The sequence below is a fragment of the Molossus molossus genome, unplaced genomic scaffold (assembly GCF_014108415.1).
Source record: "Molossus molossus isolate mMolMol1 unplaced genomic scaffold, mMolMol1.p scaffold_m16_p_9, whole genome shotgun sequence".
Lineage (NCBI taxonomy): Eukaryota > Metazoa > Chordata > Mammalia > Chiroptera > Molossidae > Molossus > Molossus molossus.
The window spans coordinates 49913893-49934166 of NW_023425403.1; the positions used below are offsets into that span (position 1 = coordinate 49913893).

Consider the following 20274-nt stretch of genomic DNA (forward strand, 5'->3'; position numbering starts at 1 on the left):
GAAAAATTCACTTTCAGCTCCAAAGAAGCAACTCCTTGGTGAATTTTTTTTTTTTAACAGAACCCTTTTGTAAATTAAACACTGCTTTTATGCACTTTCTGTGTTATTTAATAGTAAAATCTATTTGTGCCTTAAGTTGTCTGTCACACTCCTTTACCCTTTCTCTATTTCTGATGATGAGTGATGTGTCCTAGGAGCTCAGGGTAGCCTGGGATAAGAAGTAATGCCGACAGACAGTGCTTCTAGAGAGGGAGCCTGGCAAGGTCAGAGGTCAGAATGTGTGTGTCTGTGCCACTAACAAACCCCAGAAGGATATCTTCTTGCACTTGCAGTAATTCATAATTTATCTCATCAAGTTGCTTTTACCATTGAAGCCAAGGGGTCTTATAAAGAGCTCTTTGTAGCGGTCCGCGCTTACAGGATCTGTCACTGTTCTTTCAGTGGGCACATATGAGCACCCTTTCTGTGTGGCTCTCTTCCAGGCTCTGGGTCTGGTGGTGAGCAAGGTAGGCAGGAGCCCTGCCCAGGAGCTCCTGTTCCAGTGAGCCTGTTCTTGGGCCATCTCCTACCCTGGCCTTTTGGTCCATTGATCTTGTTGGGGCTGATCTGTGCAATAGATTTACCCTTCCAAAGTGATGGCGGGGCTCAAGAACACTCTCCCTACCTAAGTGGAGCATGGTGTCGAGTCTGTGAAAGACTTGTAGAGAAAAGGGACTTTCTTCTTGGAAAATGCTACAGATTCTTTTAAGAATGAAAACCTTAGTAAAACTTTGAGAGCCCCAGCTTAACAAAATAGCAATTGAGGCACAAGCTTGTGCATAGACAGCAGTCAGAGAGGACAGTGTGTATCAGATCAAGATTTATTGCTCTGAAAAACCTTCTTAGGGAAGCACCCCACCCTCACCGATCACCTCCCAATTCCATAGTATCTAAAGCCTGAGGAATCTATCCATGTCACACTGCCACCCTCCAAGCACGGCCCCATATTAGGAAGAACTTATTTCACTGCCTATTTTTCCTAAAGTTAAAAAAAAAAAGTGTGATGGGACTGTATGCTGATTCTCTTGGGACTAATTAAATGAACAGATTCAGGGAAAGAGAGGAGATTTAGGAGAGTTAAGATGTAAAAAACGTAGTTTTGGGGATAACAGCCGTCAATTTTTCCACTTGAGCGTTTTTTCAAAGGGCAGAGGGCAAGAAGCATCTTACGTCCTCTCAAAGCTGAGCCACATTTCAACATGGAGATATTAGAAGCAAATTTGGTGCCCAAGACAGGTGCCAGATTTTAATTACAGTTGGCATTTCTGAGTATGCTTTTGGCAGAGGTGGCCATCTTGTTGGAAAAGCCATAGATTTTGACACTAGCAGTATGGGTGCCCAGTTGAAAAATGGTTGAAAATTATTTTCCTCCTATTTTCATCATGTTGGTTGTCAGAGAAAACTTCAATGGTTAATATTTAAACAAGATAGTCTCTGTTCAGAGAAAACAGTTGTTCATGGAATTGTCTTGGTGGTTTGGTGTGTTAGCTCGGGGGTTAATAATATCTATCGTAGAGCCTTTGAAAAACCCTAGTTAAAACAGTAAAATAGGATATTTCATTACAAGAAATGAAGTTGGCATACACCAGGTTTTCCATTAAGTTCCAGGTCACAGAAAAATAAAGAAAGTATGTTAGGGGGAAAAAAATCCTTTTTAAAAATAATTAGGGAGCTGTCTGTTTTGTTCACCAGATGGAAAATCCGTAGTTGTGGGTGGTCTGTGTTGGAGAGGGCATCTCACAATTGGCAGGACCATGTCTTTAACTTTTCAAGTCCTAGGACAAAAATCTGAATGCCATTGACTGTTCAGAAGGCTCCAAATATGTTTTAGCCTTTCTCACTCTGCTTCCTGAATTTTGCCAGTTTTCTAAAAGAGTGTGTAGGTAAAATGACTATGCCATGCCAAGATAAGCAGTCCATTGTTCTTTGAATGCTGAAACAGTATTCCCGTCAGTCCTTGTTTTCTGTGACTTCTCTCACTGCCAATACATTACAATGATGATCTGATGAGAGGGAGGAGAGATATATATTACTGTTGAAAGTACTACAGATGTCCCCCTCCTTTTCCCCCCATTCCCCCCCTATTTCCCTCCCTGCTCCCACCCCCCTCCTGTTTTCCCCAAACTAATGTCCAGGTCCATTGGTGGTTCATATATGCATATAAATTCTTTGGTTTATCTCTTCCCACCTTTTCCACACCCATCCCTCTGAGGTTTGTCAGGTTTGCTACTTCCATGACTCTGGATCTATTTTGATCGACAGCTTATTTTGTTCATGATAATCCATAAATAAGTGAGATCATGTGGTACTTGTCTTTCTCTGACTGGCTTATTTCACTCAGCATAATACTCCCCAGGTCCCTCCATGCCTGAGTCTCTCTTTGGAAGCCCCTTTTTAGTACATCTATGTATTCCGGGGCAAACAGGGTAGCCCAGTGTGACTAGGCTTAAGAAATCGTCCCAAGATTATTTGTTGAAGAAGGATATTGCACTGTCAACAAGGTTTAGGGTGTTTAATAAACTTGCTTTGATATTCTGATGAAATTAATTCTGTTAAAAGCTAAGCTTTTCTTGCTGCTTCCTTTGATTGATAAAAAGTTAGCTATCTAGCCCTGGCCAGTTTGGCTCAGCAGTTAAAGCATCAGCCCTCAGACTGAAAGGTCTCAGGTTTGATTCCCAGTCAAGGGCTTGCACCTGGGTTGCAGGTTCCATCTCCAGCCCCAGTCGGGGTCATCTGGGAGGCAACCAATCGATATGTCTCTCTTACATCGATGTTTTTTTCTCTCCTTCTCCCTCCCCCTCCCTTCCACTCTATCTAAAAATCAATGGAAAAATATCCTCGGCCAATAGTTTTTTTTTACATGCATCAAAGTATCTTTTTTTTTTTCAGCCCAGTCTTACGTGTTACATGACTTTACATCTGAAAATTGGACTTTGAGATGAGTGTTTTATATTTGAACATACGGATGTATATATGTTTATATTAATATTTCATTTATAACTTTAACCCCCAAATAAAAAAACTGTCAATAATTACAGGAGAGTTAAATTAATAAAATCATTTTAGATGCCTAAATGCATAAAATTTCAAGTTGAGTGAAAAAAAAAAGCCCTGGAACATAAATCATTTTTCTCGGACAGCAAATGTTTGGCTTCGAATGTACTATGATTTCTGCCTGTGCGTAGTAAAAATGGCAATGATTTATTAGTTCCATCTCCCCCCAGCACAGATGCCACACAGTCTGTCCCTTTTCTGGGCACTAAACAGTGGGTTTTAAAAAACATAATTTCACTCAAGCTTCCTGCTCACGTTCTGTGTTGTACTATTAATAGCAACCCTTTGTTGTTCGTGCCAGCTCACTTCTAGCAAAGTACTTCTAATTGGTACCCACTTTTCATAGGATAGTCCAGGTGCAGTTCTGTGAAGAATACAAACACCTTTAAAAATTATGTCATGAAGGTAAAAAAGCTAAACAAGGGTAACACCTACCTTCAGTGATAGGTACCATTGCAATGACATTTCTTACCTATTGGCTATTAAAGGTGGATGAGGGGTGGGGAAACTTTGAAATAGTGATGAAGGACTTAATGTGTTAAGTGTTCTATGATTCTTCATGAAAAAAAATTATTTTTCAAGAGGGGAAGTAGAAACCTCAGGTATTTGTCCAATTTTACCCACACTGTCCCACAGATAGAAACTATATCACTAAATTCTCATTCAGGGGTGGGGTTGAATCTTAACTTGGCCAAAGGTAAATGTGCTCTTCTGAGGAGGAAGATAAGTGAAGAGGCCTCTGTGTTAGGTATGTTGTTCTGGTCATCACAACATGCAAGGCCACGGCTCTGAAGCTTCGTTTGGTAGCTGAAGTCTTTGGAGTTATTCTTAACTTTATCCGATCCCTCTGACCTCATACCTCCATCATAGCTCCTGCCATCCGGTCCTCACTGCTCTCCTGGCCCACCACTGTCTCCTCTTGCTGGTCTTCCCCCTACTCTCCATCCTCCAGAAGCAGTCTTCTGAAAAACAAAGCTCATTGCTATACTCTCTAAATGTTCAAGAGCTTCCAACACTGAAGAATGAAGACCTTACATGGCCATTCTATGTACTGTATACCCTGACCCCAGACTGCCTCTCCAGATCATCTCCTTCCCACCTTGTGCCTGACCTCCAGTCTCATTAAAATGCTTTCTTTCTTTCTTTTTTAAAAAAGATTTTTAATTGAGTTTTAGAGAAAGAAGAAGGGAGAGAGAGAGAGAGAAACATCGATGTGAGAGCAAAACATCCATTGATTGCCTCTTGCACGCCCCCAGCTGGGAATCAAGCACACAACCTGGGCATGTGCCCTGACCCAGAATCAAACCAGTGACCCTTTGGTGCACAGGATGACACCCAATCAACTGAGCCACACAGGCCAGGGCTCATTAAAATTCTTAACGTGATGAGACACGCTACCCTCCCACCCCCTCTTCCTCTTGGCCCCCACTCTTTCCATCTCCTCACTGTTGCTCATGCTGTTCTTTCTTCCTGTAGTGCCCTCCTCCCCATTTCCATCAGGTGAAATCCTGCCAATCAAATATCAGCACCCTCCTGTGATGTCTTACCAATCACCTACACTCACCCTGGCTGACAGACCCCTTCCTCTGAATCCCTGTGGCTCTGTTCATGTGTGACTATTGTTCTTTGCATCCTGTTCTTTCTCCCTGGTCAGATTAAACCTCCTGGAGGGTAGCACTAGTCCTTGTACCCGTTCGAAGGCCCAGCACCTGTCTTGGTGCTGAGAGCATGACAAGAATTTAATAAATTGTTTTATAATGAAATGGAATTCTAGGTTGTGGCTTTTTATCAGTTAAGATTCTTGGTTGTAAGCAACAGATACCGAATCTGGCTCTTTTAGGCAAAAAGGGGGAAAGAGAGCACACTCACAAAGTGGATGAGAAGGCAGCTCTAGGCCTCGTGGCATCAGCACTGCTCCTCCACCTTGTCTCAGCTCAGCCACCAGACTGCATGTGCCGCCAGCATGCTCAGCTCTGTCAAGGGGCAGACTGCAGGAAGGGCCTGTCTGAATGGTCAAATGGGTCCACCCTTTGGCTCTGGGGGGGACCTGGCACCTTGATAATTCCAGCAGCAGACTGTTAGCCTGGGTGGGATGAGGCCATTCCTCAGGTGGAGTGGATCTTGTGGCCGTGAAGAACCAGTAAGGGTGCACGAGGGACTGAGTCTTCCTTTTCTGGTATGCAGGCACCCTAACTGGCCTGTCTGCTGTGACTTTCTAGGGATTCTGAGCAAGCATTTCTACCCCAAAGAGAAGGACGTTCTCTTTTTTTTTTTTTTATCCTCACCCGAGGATATTTTTCCATTTTTTGTACAGATAGAATGGGAAGGAGAGAGAGGAAGGGAGAGAGAGTGAGAAACATCGATGTGAAGGGACACATCGAGTGGCTGCCACCCGCAGGACCAACCAGGGCCGGGGACAAACTGCAACCGAGGTACATGCCCCTAGCGGGAACCGAACCCGGGTCTCTCCGGACCGCAGGCCGACACTCTAACCGCTGAGTCAAACCGGCCAGGGCAGGACGTTCTCTATTGAAATGCAGTTATCTCTGAAAGGGGTGATAACAGCCCGTTAGTCAGCATCAATTTGCCAAAAGTAGAACCTGTGGGTGCAGGGTGCAGAGCAGGCATGGGCAGATGAGGTGCGAAAGGGCAGTGGGAGTACCAGCAACACCACCCACACCGCTCAGTGGTGCCACACCTCCCTCACCTCCACTCACCTGGGCAGAGCCTCTGGAGGCCACCGGAGGACAGTCAGGATCTGGGCTGGGCCCTGGAGGCAAGGGTGCCCCCTGAAGTTCATTTCTCCTCATAAACCAATCAAATCACAACAACGGATACCACTGTAGCAAGTGGAAAGGGCTGTGCTGGCCACCTGGAGTGGCTGATAGAGAGTGGGAGGAGCTGCAGTCACGAACTGGGGGAGACAGTCTAAAAGATGACGAGCAGGTGGCGATAAAGTAACATTTCCATGATGAGTAAGCTTTGATGATGCATGGTGGATGGGGTGACACTGGGGAGGTGCCGTTCTGTGAGCAGAACGGGCGGAGGCAGGTGTGCAGTGTGCTGGGGAAAGACAAGCTAGTTGAAGGCAAAGGTTTGTGTAGGGACTGGTGGGGATTGAGACTGGAAAGTCATGTTTGGACCAGGGTGTGGAGAGCCTGGGCCTCTAGGCTGAGATTTTAGACATTGGTATGTAGGCAACTAGGAGCCTATGGATTTCAGAATGGGAATATGGTGATGGATGTGCTGTTTTTAAAAGAGCAGGGTTAAATAATGAGCCACTGATGAGTCTGTCATGAGGCTGATAACCTGGGCACAAAATGGCTAAAAAAAAAAAGTCCTCTATGGGAGGGAACACCCAAGAGTCTTGGATTCTGGACTTAAAGCTACCACCAACTCCTGGGCAAGTCCTGGGCCTGAGTTGACTCAGCCGAAAGGTCACGGTGCTTATTCACCAGTATGGTTATGATCAAATGAAATAATGGTGTTTCATTTTAAAATGCCTACTTAATCACCTACATTTGAAAATTTTAAAATACCATATGAGAAGCTGCTATGATTATTTTCTCCTTTTGTCTTTCCATTTGTTCTTTTTTTTTTTTTTCCCTTTTTCTATTTTCTTCCCTTCTTGCTAGTTTTTAGTAACCTTTGCTTATACTTTGGAAATCCATAATGGTCCAGATGTCCTAGCAGGCCAACAGTACAGCTTTAGTTTACTTGTTCTTTCTCCTGCTCAAAATTAGATGGATTCAGGTGGTCATATAGTAGGCAGATGGCAAGACCCATTTTATTCAAACATTTCCAGTAATATAATGTAAGTCAGGCCCAACTGGTGTGGCTCAGTGATTGAGCATCAACCCATGCACTAGGAGGTCGCCGGTTCGATTCCCAGTCGGGACACATGCCCAGGTTGTGGGCCAAATCCCCAGTGGGGAGCGTGCAGGAGGCGGCCAATTGATATTCTTGCTCATTGATATTTCTATCTCCCTCTTCTTCTCCCCTCCTCTCTCTCTAAAATCAATCAAGGGGAAAAAAAGAATCTAAGTCAAGATATAGGTTTGGGTGTTGTAATCAATAAGGCTCCCAAATATAGTGCCTTTATCAGAGATATTTCTCTTTCACTTTAATTATGGGTCGGTGAATGGAGGGCTCAAATGACGGCTCATTGAGGACCCAGGTTTCTTTTATCTTGTGGCTCTTTCATTCTCAGCATCTTACCTAAGAAGGCTGTTCAGACCTGGCCATGACACGGGGAATGGAATGATACACCCCTTACTTTTATGGACACTCCAAACTTGTTCTCACCATGACCACATTCTGTCAACCTGAACTTTGTTCCATGAATGCACCCAGACACCGGAGAGGCTGGGAAATTTCATCATTAGCTGGGCATCCATGAGCCTTTCCTTGTGCCCATCCTAGTGACAGACACTGCCAATGCAGCCTTTGTACCCCAGAACTGAGGGGTAGCTGCAGGTGGGCGGGGCTGGAGAGTAAGGCTCAGAGCTTGGATGAGCAGGCTGTCCTGTCCACACATGTGCAGGACTGATCCAGGAGAGGGGCTGGCTGGAACTGCTGGCTGCCTCTGTACCTGAGCCCTCAGCCCCCATGGGGCAAGCTGGACCTGTCTAACCTAAATGATCTGGTCTCCAGTTTTCTCTTCCCCACTATATTACACTGCTTTCATGTCACTGTAGTTTTGCTCACTCTCAAGGTCTCCAACGCAGTTACATCAGAGCAATGGGTGAAAGCAGAAGTGGGCAGAGCATGGAGTCTCCAGTCCCAAAGCCAGTAGTGAGCCACCTGGAGACAAGTCACAATGTTAAAATTAAGTGGTATTTTATTTTATTTATCTTCACCCGAGGACATTTTTCCATTGTTTGTTCAGATAGAGTGGGAGGGGGAGAGAGAGAAACATCGACGTGAAAGGGACACATTGAGTGGTCGCCACCTGTACGACCCAACCAGGGCTGGGGAGACAAACTGCAACCGAGGTACATGCCCTTAGCGGGAACCAAATCCAGGTCTCTCTGGACTGCAGGCCAGCATTCTAACTTCTGAGCAAAACTGGCCAGGGCAAATTAAGTGGTATTTTAACAAAATGAAAAAGTCCAAGAGTTCTCACAGCCAGTGCACAAAGACAAAACTGGAATATAGGAAGCTTGTCTTACTAATACTAAAGAGAAATAGCAGTGCTGATATTAATCTGACAGAGTCAAACCAAGTGGTTAATATCTCAAATTTCATCCTGCCACACCAGACTCTGTACTGGGCATGTTACCTACTTCTGTGCCTCAGGCAGTCCTGTAGGCTTCGTCCTGTTATTGTCCCCATTTTATACATTATGAAACATGTTCACTGAAGTTAAGAAACTTGGCCAAGGTTACTGAGACAACAGGTAGGGAAGCTAGACTTTCATACCTAGGTCTGCCTGACTTTAGAACCTGTGTTCTTAAGCATTAAGCTATGCTCAGCTGGCACGTTTAGCATAGGCAAGGAAATTCGGACAATGCTCCAGAGTCCTCATGGTGATTCCCCTGGTGATGCATACCACCTTCATACCCTCCCTCCTTCTGTCAGTCCATGAACACGCATTTAGCCCGGTCCCTGGGTTGGTTCTGAGCCTCCTGGGTCCATTGTCTCATCTAATTCTGGTGCCAGCCTGTAGGACAGGTGCTGTGATCTTGTTTCATGCTGGGTGAGCACAAGGCCCAGAGGACTGAGTATGTTACCAGGATCACAGGCTGATGTGGCAGAACCAGGATTCTGGCAAGACCCATTTCAAAGCCCTTTCTTTCTGTACAGTCAATGATCTGTCTCAAGAACTCCCCCTCCCTGCCAGGCCTAAGTAGATAGATCTTGAATGTTCTCACTAGACACATAAAAATGATAATTATGTGAGGTGATGGATATGTTAACTAACATTACTGTGGTAATCGTTTGGCAATATATATGTACAGGCGTACGCCGAGATATTGCGGATTTGGTTCCAGACCACTGTAATAAACTGAATATTGCAATAAAGCGAGTCATTAATTTTTTGGTTTCCCAGTGCATATAAAAGTTATGTTTATACTGTACTTTAGTCTATTAAATGTGCAATAGCATTAGGTATAAAAATACAGTGTACATACTTTAATTTAAAATATTTTATTGCTCCCTGGCCAGTTTGGCTCCGCGGTTGAGCGTCGGCCTGCGGGCCAGAGAGTCCCGGGTTCGGTTCCCGCTAGGGACACATACCACAAAACAAAAATAATAATAAATAAAATGCTTTATTTAAAAAAATAATAAAAATAAAATATTTTATTGCTGCTCTGACTGGTGTGGCTCAGTTGGTTGAGCATTGTCCCATGCACCGAAAGGTCGCCAGCTTGATTTCCCAGCAGGGCACATACCCAGGTTGCAGGTTCAATCCCCACTCAGGGTACATGCAGGAGGCAACCAATCGATGTTTCTCTCTCCTTTTCCCTTCTCTCCCTCTCCCCCCTCTCCCTTCCTCTCTCTCTAAAATCAATTTTTAAAAACCATATTAAAAAATACTTTCTAGTCCAGCTGGTGTGGCTCAGTGGTTGAGTGTCGACCTATGTACCAAGAGGTCACTGGTTTGATTCCTGGTCAGGACACATGCCCGGATTGTGGGCCCAATTCCCAGTAGGAGGGCATGCAGGAGGCAGCCAGTCAATGTTCTCTTTCATTAATGTTTCTATCTCTTTCTCCCTCTTACTTCCTCTCTCTCTCAAATCAATAAAAGGGAAAAAAAGTACTTTCTCTGTGTGTGTGTGTGTGTGTGTGTGTGTTTTATTGCTGAAAAATGCTAACTATTATTTGAACCTTCCAAGAAGTCATATTCTTTTTGCTGGTGGAAGATCTTACCTTCAATTTGTAAAAAACAAACAAACAAACAAACAAACAAACAAACAAAAACATCTGCAATATCTGTGAAACGCACTAAAGAGGAGCACAGTAAAAGGTGTGTCCGTGTATCATATTATTACGTTGTATACTTTAAACTGGCACAGATATAATGTAAATTATATCTAAATAAAGCTGGAGGAAAGCCCTGGCCGGTTTGGCTCAGCGGTTGGAGCGTTGGCCTGTGGTCCAGAGAGACCCGGGTTCAGTTCCCACTAAGGGCGCGTGCCTCGGTTGCGGTTTGTCCCCGGACCTGGTTGGTTGTGCGGGTGGCAGCCACTCGATGTGTCTCTTTCACGTTGATGTTTCTCTCTCTCTCCCTCCCACTCTATCTGAACAAAAAATGGAAAAATGTCCTCGGGTGAGGATAAAAAAAAAGCTGAGGGAAAGAACCCATAGGAATATGGTGAGTGCAACAATACTGCATTGTTACTGTCAGTACACTTTTTCAGATATCTGTCCAAAAAGTGTGTGACTCACAGACTGAAGCCAGGGCAGCAGCCTCTAGTGTCCGGGACAGGTGCTGGAGTTAGTCAGCTCTGAGCATTTCCCCTCCTTCCCAGATCTCACTGCACATATGGGAAGGTTCCCAAGGTACCTACCATAGGACACTACCTCAGGTGGCCTGAGGGGTGCTTCTAGGAGATGTGATTGACATGTTAACCACTGTGTTTGTCCTAGTAGGATTAATATCACCACTATTATTTCTCATTATTCATAAGACGAACTTCATAATTCCAGTTTTGCCTGTTGGGCCTGGGCATAACTGGGGGTGGCATCCTCTCTCATTTCTGAAAACAGCACATTGCAGCCCTGGCTGGTATGGCTTGGTGGTTTAGTGTTGGCCCACACACTGAAGGGTTGTGGGTTCGATTCCCAGTCAAGGGCACATATCTGGGTTTCAAGTTCAATCCCTGGCCCCAGTCACATGCAACCAGTCGATGTGTCTCTCTCACACTGATGTTTCTTTCTCTCTCCCCCTTCCTCCCCTCCACTCTCTCTAAAAAGCAGTGGAAAAAATACTCTTGGCTAAGGATTAACAACACACACACACACACACACACACACAGCATAGTGCAGGTTGATCCTCCATGGAATTTACAATCTAAGTACAGTGATACCTCGGTTCTCGAACATAATTCGTTCCAGGAGGACGGTCGAGAACCAAATTGTTCGAGAACTGAAGCAATGAAACCCAATAGGAAATAATGGAAACTGGATTAATTTGTTCCAAGCCCCAGAAAATGCCTATTTACTGGCCTAATTTGTATATAATATGTAGAAAAACATAAGTCTCAATAAGAAATAAAAGTGTACAGTATGTCTAAGGGTTAAATTCAGTGTAAAGCGTGACTCTCTCCACAAAGCGTGACTCTCTCTCTGCACTCACACTGATGACGCAAGCAAGGCGCGCTGGGCCGAATGAACGCCATTCGGCTCAACTCGGCTCATCTCGGAAGTTCGAGTTCCAAATATTTGTTCGGATTCCAAGACAAAAGTTTCTCGAATCTCCTGGTTGAATACCGATTTGGTCGAAATCCGAGGCGTTCGAGAACCGAGGTATCACTGTATTTGGAGCATGGAGACTGCTGGCCTTGGTCTGGTTCCAGTTGTCAGCTGGTGACAGTCCTCCCTGGATGTCACAGCAGTTGGTCACACGATAAAAATGAATGCCACTTTCATCCCACTGGACTTGACTCTATGGAGCACATTTACACAGATAATCTGTGTTTTCAGCAACCCTCTCTGAGGTGCTCAGGCAGAGATCACATCCCCATTTTATAGATGGACAAACTGATGCTCTGACATTACACAGTTTGCCCAAGGATATGGCTGGTGACCAGTTACTCTGGCAGCCCTCACCATGCATGTCCCAGGGCAACCTGTTAGTCCCTAAGCACCTTCTTTAACTGTCAAATGCTTTAGGTGTGCCCATCTGTGCACAGAGGGGAAGATGCTTTGTGGAGGGGGCAGGATCTGGAGCCAGACCCCAGTGCCTGCCCCCAGCACTGTCACAGGGTAGTTTCAAGCTGGCAGCATGCCATCTCTGCCCAATTTCCTCCTCTGTGAACTGAGAAAGATAGTAATAGTGCCTGCCTCAGAGTTTTTGTGAGGATTCTGTGAGGTAAGATTGGAAGAGCTTAGAAGGTGTGTAATGTAACTGTTTGCTTGTATTATTAAAGTGAAAAAGGAGGGGAGAAGGGGTGAGGTGGTAAACTAAGGAAAATTGATCTCAGTTCACTTCCCAGGAGACCCTGGTGTGCCTGAGCTGTGACTAAGCCCCGAGAGTCCCATGTACCCTGGCATGGGGCTCACTCCAGCACTGTCTGCACAGGTGCCCCCACTCATTCTTACCTGAACTGTCTACCCTTCTCTCAGCTATCTCTTCTTGGAGCAGGAGGGGGTGCTGAAATGAGTCCTTGTTCCCGAGTCACTTGGGGAGGGACCTGCCCTGTCTGTCACTAGAGCTGGAAAGCGAGAGTTGGGATAGGTACTTTTCCCCTGTGACAGACTACCTTTCTTCCTCTAGCTCTCAGTACCACTGGAGGAATGCTGATGCCGGGTCACAAAGCTCATTATTTCCCCCCAGAAAGAATGACACAGTGACACCAGAGAGTGGGCAGTGGGCAGGTACAGACCACAGGCTCCCTGCTTATTTAGTCCAGTCCTTCAAGTGAGGTCAGAACAATTTCTTATGTAGAAACAGCCCCTTTCAGCTCGGAGACAGTCCACAGGGGGACCCTGTGACACCACACTGCTTCTGGCAGTCCCACCCAATCTTTGGGATCATCCCTACTCTTTTGTTTTCTTGGTTTATTTTGTAATTAGGGCAGATGGACTACCATTACTGGGCAGGAGAGTTGAGAGTACTGGAATGAGCCAAAATGAAGTGGGGAAGTGGGGGTAGGGAGCTGTAGATCAGAGGGATGGAGTGTTTCTAGGTGTAGCTAGACTGGAGTGCAGTTCTAGGATGACCACTAGATGGCACTAACATACTAGCATTAGAATTGGTCCATGTTACTTTCCTCTCTGGGTTTTGGTAAAATCTCTGGAAGGACTAGCCAAAGCTTTGTATCTGCCATCTCCATCCATCCATCCATCCCTCATTCTTCTAACCTCTCTTAATCTTCTGCAGACAGGTAGATATGCCCCCCTCCTCCATCCCCTCTTTCTCTCTCTTCTTCTCTTAGGCGACCTGAAAAACCTGCCAAAAATACCTTCAATTCCTCCCACCTTTTTAGCTGCAGTGCTGTATTTTTACTATTCTCCTAAGCAAGTGTTTATGTGGGAGTACATCCATTTTTAGAGTAGGTAACAGGGAAACTTGTTTCTTCTGTCATTCTGAGAGTGTGTTCAATAAAAGGAATAGAAATAAGGGGAAAGGAGTTATTTAAAAAGATAATAAATAACAGCAATGTTTAAAAATATTTTCATTCAAAATTATGGGTTAGTAACTTGTAATGAAATTTTAAAAATCACTTAGGATTAAGGAGTTATTTTATCAAATCATTTTCTATTATTAGAGAATTTTCTGTAAGCCAAGATTCAAATGCAGAAGGTCTTGTTGCAAACTGCTGGGGATAGGAGGGAGAAGGGATAGGCGGGAAATCACAGTTGACATCATTATCTTTATTAAGGTGCAGGTTGTGAAAAAGCAAAACCCCTCTTAAATTTTAAGAATCTGTTCTGATATTTAAAAGAAATTTAAAAATTTTTTCTATGTATCATCTAAAATGGTTTCTGCTCCTGCCTGGTTCAATTCTCTCAGCTTCATGGACATCTTGGGGAGCTGTTTGGAGTGTCCATGCAGACGTGCGTCATCTGTGCACTTTCTTAGCTGAGATAACGGTGCTCTGAGCCCCACTGCTAAGGTTAACCTGTACTCTGCAGAAGGACAACAGATGGAATTTCTGGTTTGCAGCCACTGCAGAAAAATAAAAACATGTTCCAAAGGGAAAAGGATCTTGTATTTCTGCGTTTGAACCTTTGATCTGCATTCACATCTGAAGGGAAGGCTAGACCTTTTGGTGGAGACACATGGCTTTGCATCTGTGAAAACACAGCTGTATATCGCAAAACAAAACTAGTGGAAAATACAATGGTTTTGCTGTGTCAGGCTAGCTGCTAATGCTCAAATTCTATACAAATATTGTCTTTTGATAGCTTTGACAAAAATCTGTCTTGACTTTCTATATTATTGTTCAGTGATGTTTTATTCTTTTAAATTCAGATTTTGAGCTTTGTAGCGGTTAAGGCCCATGGATCTCTTTCTCTCGTCTTTTCTTTTAAAAAGGCAATAAAACAAATGGCTTGTGATTAGATCATAATAACATTATCTAAATTCCTAACTAATTGGGAGTGATGGGGGGGGGGGAGCAAACCCTTAAAAAAAGGTACAGTTCTAACTTGATCCCTCATCCTGAAAATCTTGTATTTTTAAAGATAATATTGCATGGGCTTTGTGCTGCAAGTTACATTCTGAAAGGCCTCTCAAGCCCTCTGGAAACTTAGCTAGTCTGTTTGGAGCAATTAAGATTTGTTATGGAGTGAATTAGCAGCTCGGCTTTCCTTCATCTTTCAATAGTCGTCTTCAGCGAGTTTCTTTATCAGGGTTTCCCAGTAATGTAAGCCAAGTTTGTTTCATTAGTAGGCATTTGCCTGGAACCTCCATGTTTCCTCTCAGTCCCTGACACAGAGCCCGTCTGTGCGCCTGCCTTATCCTGCCCGGTGTGGTTGGTTTCCTACTATTGAATTGGCAGCCTTTTCCGTCCCTCCCCTTTCCGTTCAAGTGCTGGCCCCTCTCGGCCCTCCCCACTCCCTGCCATAGGAGCGGGGTTCCCAGAGGTGATGGACAAAAGATGAGGATGAGTTTGATGTGCAAGCAGAAAGCCGCCTGAGTGTCCCACTCTGCAGAGGTGTCCCTCACATTTTTCTGAAAGGGGCCAAGTGAAGAGGGAGCTATTATGCAGCCACCCTCCCTACCCTCTTCGGCAACAGCCGCTTCGTGGGCAAGTGATTTGGGAGATGAACCGTGATTTTCTTTAAGAGGGATAATTTTATTTTTATCGATAATAATAACAGCCTTTACTGTTAATCACGCCACTGGGAAGAGCCAGAGCTAGATAACAAGTCCTTCCTTACACCAAGAAAGTTTCCCCTTTGAAGTGCTAGTCGCTCCTCACCCTTCCAGGAGGGAAGAGGGGAAAGAAAACAAGTGTGAAGATCTGAAGCCACTGAGGAATGCTGAACTGATGTCTTTCCTCTCGGCATCCCTGCCCCTCTCAACAGTCCTCCCCTCCTTCCCCTCCCTGCCCTTTGAAACTGCCGGGCTGGGGTGGTAGGAGCTTCCAGCCTGGGTCTGTTGTGGCCACAGGCCGTATCTCCCAAGCCATGGGGTGGTGGCAGTATAGAGGAGGAAGGAGAGGGACAAGAAGCCAGAGGAAGGTGGTCGAGCATCATGCAGATCCTCTGTAGGCTTATGGCCGAAGGCTTTATCCATTGTGATGGCAGAAAAACCAACCAACAAAAAACCCCCAAAACAAACAAAAAAGCCTTCCCCTAATTCCAAACCCTCCTTCACAGCTGCATTTTGTTCCTGGGACTGTTGGTGTCACTAGAGCCTCTTTTTTTGCAGTTCTAGAAGATATTGTCAAGGACTTGTCAAGCCTATTAATTTTTCAGGCAGAACAGATAGATCAAGCCTGCCTTTCATGCGCTGCTTCCTGATTTAGTATTCAAAGGTAGAGGATCCTACCTTCTCTTGCTTTACATAATTAAAGAAGGTTGTTTTTCCCCCAGTGGGTATAAACTAGTCACAAATAGTATTTTTTGAAGTGAAAGGTCTAACTTTTTATATAACATCTGTTCTTATGCTCTTTTCTAAATAGAACCAATATTTATTTTTTGCTGTTACTAAGTTGTATACCATTCACCCTGATTTTAATTTCTGACAGATGGGGTTAGAAACAGTGTTTCCCCTTCTGGTGCATTCCCTTAAGTTTAAAGATGTATATGTCTGTTCGGACAAACTGATAGCACAATTAAAAACAAAACTCTGCAATCGTCAACTGCCCTGACTCGTCTATTACTCTTGATTTTATTTTACACTACAGCATTCTAAAGTTCACTTATGTGGACTTTCACTTGTTTCCATCTGCTGCGTTTAATAACAAATTGTGACCCTCACCACCACTTCAGAGCCTTTTGTGTTCTTATCTGTGCATTTCAATACCTTCTGGAGAAGTGCCTTAGGTTTTACTACATATGCAAAAAGCTCGGCTTGAATTTTTGACACCCCCCTCTCCATTTGTTGGTAGAGTTCTGTTTTCTATTGTCTGTCTGGTTGTTGTTGTTGGCAAAAGTCATTTGTTTAACGATGCCTGCCTGAGATACGATGCCCCATTCTTTACTGGAACAAAATCCAAAAATATCCCGAAGTGTTTTAAAAATTAATGTATGCTGTTGAAACTGTTACATATTTACATAGTTTTATTTTTCCCTCACAAGGCGGATAATATTTTAAAGGTACTAGGTAGTAATCGTCACCAGAAACCAATTAAAACCTCCAGGATTATATAAAAAACCGGTTTGGCGGTATAAATAATTGATACCTAGAAATGAAGCAGCCGCTCCGAGCAGGGCCCTGCTGTACACGGCTGGCAGTGAGAGCCGTCCCTGCACTCACACGAACCAGGGACCATGCCCCAGCATCATGTCGCTTGGGTTGTCAAACTTGATAATAAAGCCACATGGAAACATATTTTTAAAAAATCTCCTTTTTTTTTGTAGATAAGAGAAATAGTTGACATTATTTTCAGGTGTTTGAATTCTTAGAGAAAAGGAACAAATATCCAGACTCCTCATGAGTTAGGTGTGAACAGAATAAAGTGGGGCACTGTCCCAACCCATCTAGCTTTTAAAAATGATGTGATTAAAAAAGGACATCTGAGAACAAATTTATGAAGTTGTTATGGCAACTGAAACACTTGGATTGAAATGTGTGTATCTGCAACATGAAAGGTTGTAGGAAGCCGAGAAATAAGCACGGCATTGTATTTGGGAAAGAAGATTGAGCAGTGGTAGCCAAATATTATTCCTCTGTCGGTCATCATTCAGGGTTACTGCCTTGATTTCCACTTTTTAAAATGTGTGGTGATTGATGTTTTCCCAGACTGTGTCGCCCGGAGTCATCAGGCCTTGTACCAGCGTTTGCTCATTGGTCGTTTGACCTGTTGAGAATATACTCTCCGCCGTATTGTGTTCAATGTGGAGATTGCATTTTTAGAGTTGCCTCAGCATTTGTCCATAAGTTTACACTTCTGTGTTCTCATATTAATGTTCTTGTTTGTGAATGGTCTGTGGTCTTTTCATTCACTATCTCCCCCAACCCAAGCCACCAACAAACAGTAGCGCTCAAAGGAGTCAAAATGTTTGAATATTCCCTAGACTTCTCTCCTCTCTTCTAAAAGCTGTTTATCCTGTCTACATAACTTGTTCTCCTCTTAATTTCTCATGCTTTTTTTTCCCTCTCCAGTTTTGGGTTGTCAGACTTGATAATAAGGCCACATGGAAAAAGATTTTTTTTTAAATCTCCTTTTTCTGTAGATAAGAGAAATAGTTGACATTATTTTTAGGTGTTTGAATTCTTAGAGAAAAGGAACAAGTACCCAGACTTCTCATGAGTTAGGTGTGAACAGAATAAAGTGGGGCACAGTTTTAAAACCCGGCAAGGATTTTAAAAATTAACACCTACAAATTTGTATTACAGTGTGTTGGAAAATCAAAACTTTAAGGCACATCCAGAATGCTTCAGTTTTTTCAGGCATAAGATTTCAGATCTATACAGTATCTAGAAAATTGTCTTAAAAATATTACTACAGATTTCTTGCAATATATTTGGATATTCTTTTTCAAATGGAAAGACAGTTAAATGTCAGTTATAATAATTTTAGTAGACTATTTCATAAGAAATATGCTATTCTAATTGAAAAAAAAGTTTGACACTGAAAAATACATTTATATCGAAAAACTCAAATGAAATTGCTTATGCGTATTGATTGTTGAACGTTGACTAATGATTATTTGGTCTCCTTGATTTTAAGCATAATACTTTTTACTTTGATTAGTCTTAATTCCTAAAGTTAAGCTAAGTGAAGTAAAAGAGAAAAAAAAAGTAAAATAATTTTTAGAAAATTTTATTTTCCTTAAGTCATGAATTAGTTTTTTACTCTTACTGAAATTACTCAGAAATATTTAGTTGGACGTGAGGGTATAATATGAAAACTGCCCTTATATAATTGGAGTGTTTTTCTAATCTTTAAAGATTGAGATCAAAACATTTTTCTATTCTATTGCAAAATTAACTGCTGTTAATCTGTCAGACTAATTATTCATTTTAAATATTTGATTAAACCTGTGCCTTTGTGTTTTAAAATCCCTTTTTGCATATGCACATGAAAGTGATTCTATTTTGACATAACTCCCTTGTTTGAAAATCCATAGATCAAAAATGGTATAAAAATTTAAAAGAATGTTTCAAAAGAATTAAGAATTTGGAGCCTGCACATTTTTTACATTAATAAATTTCCTTTTTCCTTTAGTCTTTCCATTTTAAGAATTTTTTTAAAAAAGTATGATTTTGATGCTTCCAAAGTGGATACTATTTTATTTCAGGTGGGTCGTTTAATAGTTTGTTGATGTTTTCAAGGTCTCTAAACAAAGTCTGATGTGTTAACAGTCTTATTAACGATGTTAAAATAGAATTAACAGCTTGTGGATGCCTCCAGAGCACAATAGCCTGTCAACCTCTCCTGCCCCCTTATAAATTGTACCCCTGCTGTCTTCCCTTTGTTTCATGCCCAATCAGCAAACTAAACTTTTGTGGAGGGAGAAGGCAGTTCAAGTGTTTCTGCTGCAGCAGAAGGGAGGAGCTAATGTGGAATTTACTGGGAGACCAATCAGTGCTGGAGGGAAGAATGACCCCAAATTGGGAAGAAGCACTGTGTTGACCTGCTTGGCTCACTGACCTTTTCTTGCTATTCTGTCGCTATAAAGAGGTTTACTCTGGGTGCCCCGTATTTTATGATGCTTTTATTAAGGCCACAGAAGTTTCAGAAGTTTGGGATTATTTAAGATCCATCTCAGCACAGATTTCATTGTGCTTTGTGATCTTTAGTAATTTGACTAGATGTTAGCACTCAACATCATTTTTTAAAAATTTGGCACAGCAAGTAATAGTTGTTGTTGTTTTTTAAGTGGAATAGGATTTCATCAATTATCTTGAGCCAAAATTGATTCTAAATCTTTTCTAGTGTCTCTTCCCCATAGCTACTTTTATGGAAAGAATAAGATTAGCTACTGATGTTAGACCACTGGCCTTATTTTGTTGAATTTATGCTTTGAAAAAATATATTTATATCTTCTAAGTCTTTAAAACAATGCCTTTGCCAGGCAGTGGTTATGATGAGTTGAAAATAAAGATTATTAGTAGGTTTATTTTTTTATTAGTTTTCCTAATTTGACACATTGTCGTATTTATTAAGTACAGATTTATGGGCCAACCTGACAAATGAGTGATACCATCTTATCCTTTGCTACCGTCTGATTTAATAACTTATAAAGCGTATCACATTTATAAAGTATTTCCCAATTCTCATTGAGTGTCACTCTAGTTTTGGTAAGAGATGTGACATTATTGAGAATTAAGTATTTTTAGATTGCACAAGCACTTTCCTTGTCATTTATTGGTGTCGTTCTTTCTTGTAATGTGGTTTTTTGTTTATGTTTACTTTTCAACTGGCCACTGTTCAGTGGCTTAAAATAGAGCTCTGAGATTCGAGATGGTCACTGTCAGCACAAAGGAAAAACGTCTTGGACGCAGGATACTGAACATTTTCTTTATACTGAGTATAAGTGAAATTACTCAAATGCATGCATGGGGAATGAGATACAGTTAAATGAATTATGGTTTCAAAATATGACTGTTTTGTCAAGGAGTACACCAGAATGAAGACAGGGCAGTGCAAGGTTAGTGCTTGTCTTAGCTCGTGTTGTGTTACTTAGGTGAGCCTCAAGGGGAATATTTTCTTATACTTGATAAACCCTAGAGATGTGCATCTATTGATTGAGCAGTGTGTGAAACTGGAGCACACAGCCTCGTTTGAGGCTAGCCACAAACACGGGGTAAATAATAACGTGTTCGGGCTGGCATTTTTGAACATGTGCTGCTTCATCTGGGTCATTTTACCTTGCCGAGGAAGAATGTGTCTG

General features: G+C 42.7%; 1 protein-coding gene across 11 annotated transcripts in view; it reads left to right on the forward strand.

Moving 5' to 3' along the window:
- Positions 1 to 20274, forward strand: part of CLYBL (citramalyl-CoA lyase) — a 222898-nt gene that overhangs the window by 20732 nt on the left and 181892 nt on the right. For 4 of the 11 annotated variants that reach the window (XM_036250257.1, XM_036250250.1, XM_036250251.1 and 1 more), the window contains exons 1-2: positions 18604 to 18678; positions 19816 to 20031. The exons of 6 other annotated variants lie outside the window; for them this stretch is intronic. Coding sequence is in view for 1 of the 5 variants with exons in the window: in XM_036250258.1 (XP_036106151.1) it covers positions 18647 to 18678 (32 nt within the window). In the remaining 4 variants the exon portion in view is untranslated. Of the gene's footprint in view, positions 1 to 18603; positions 18679 to 19815; positions 20032 to 20274 lie in introns of those variants that run through there. One more of the 11 variants, XM_036250258.1, reaches the window with a different exon arrangement.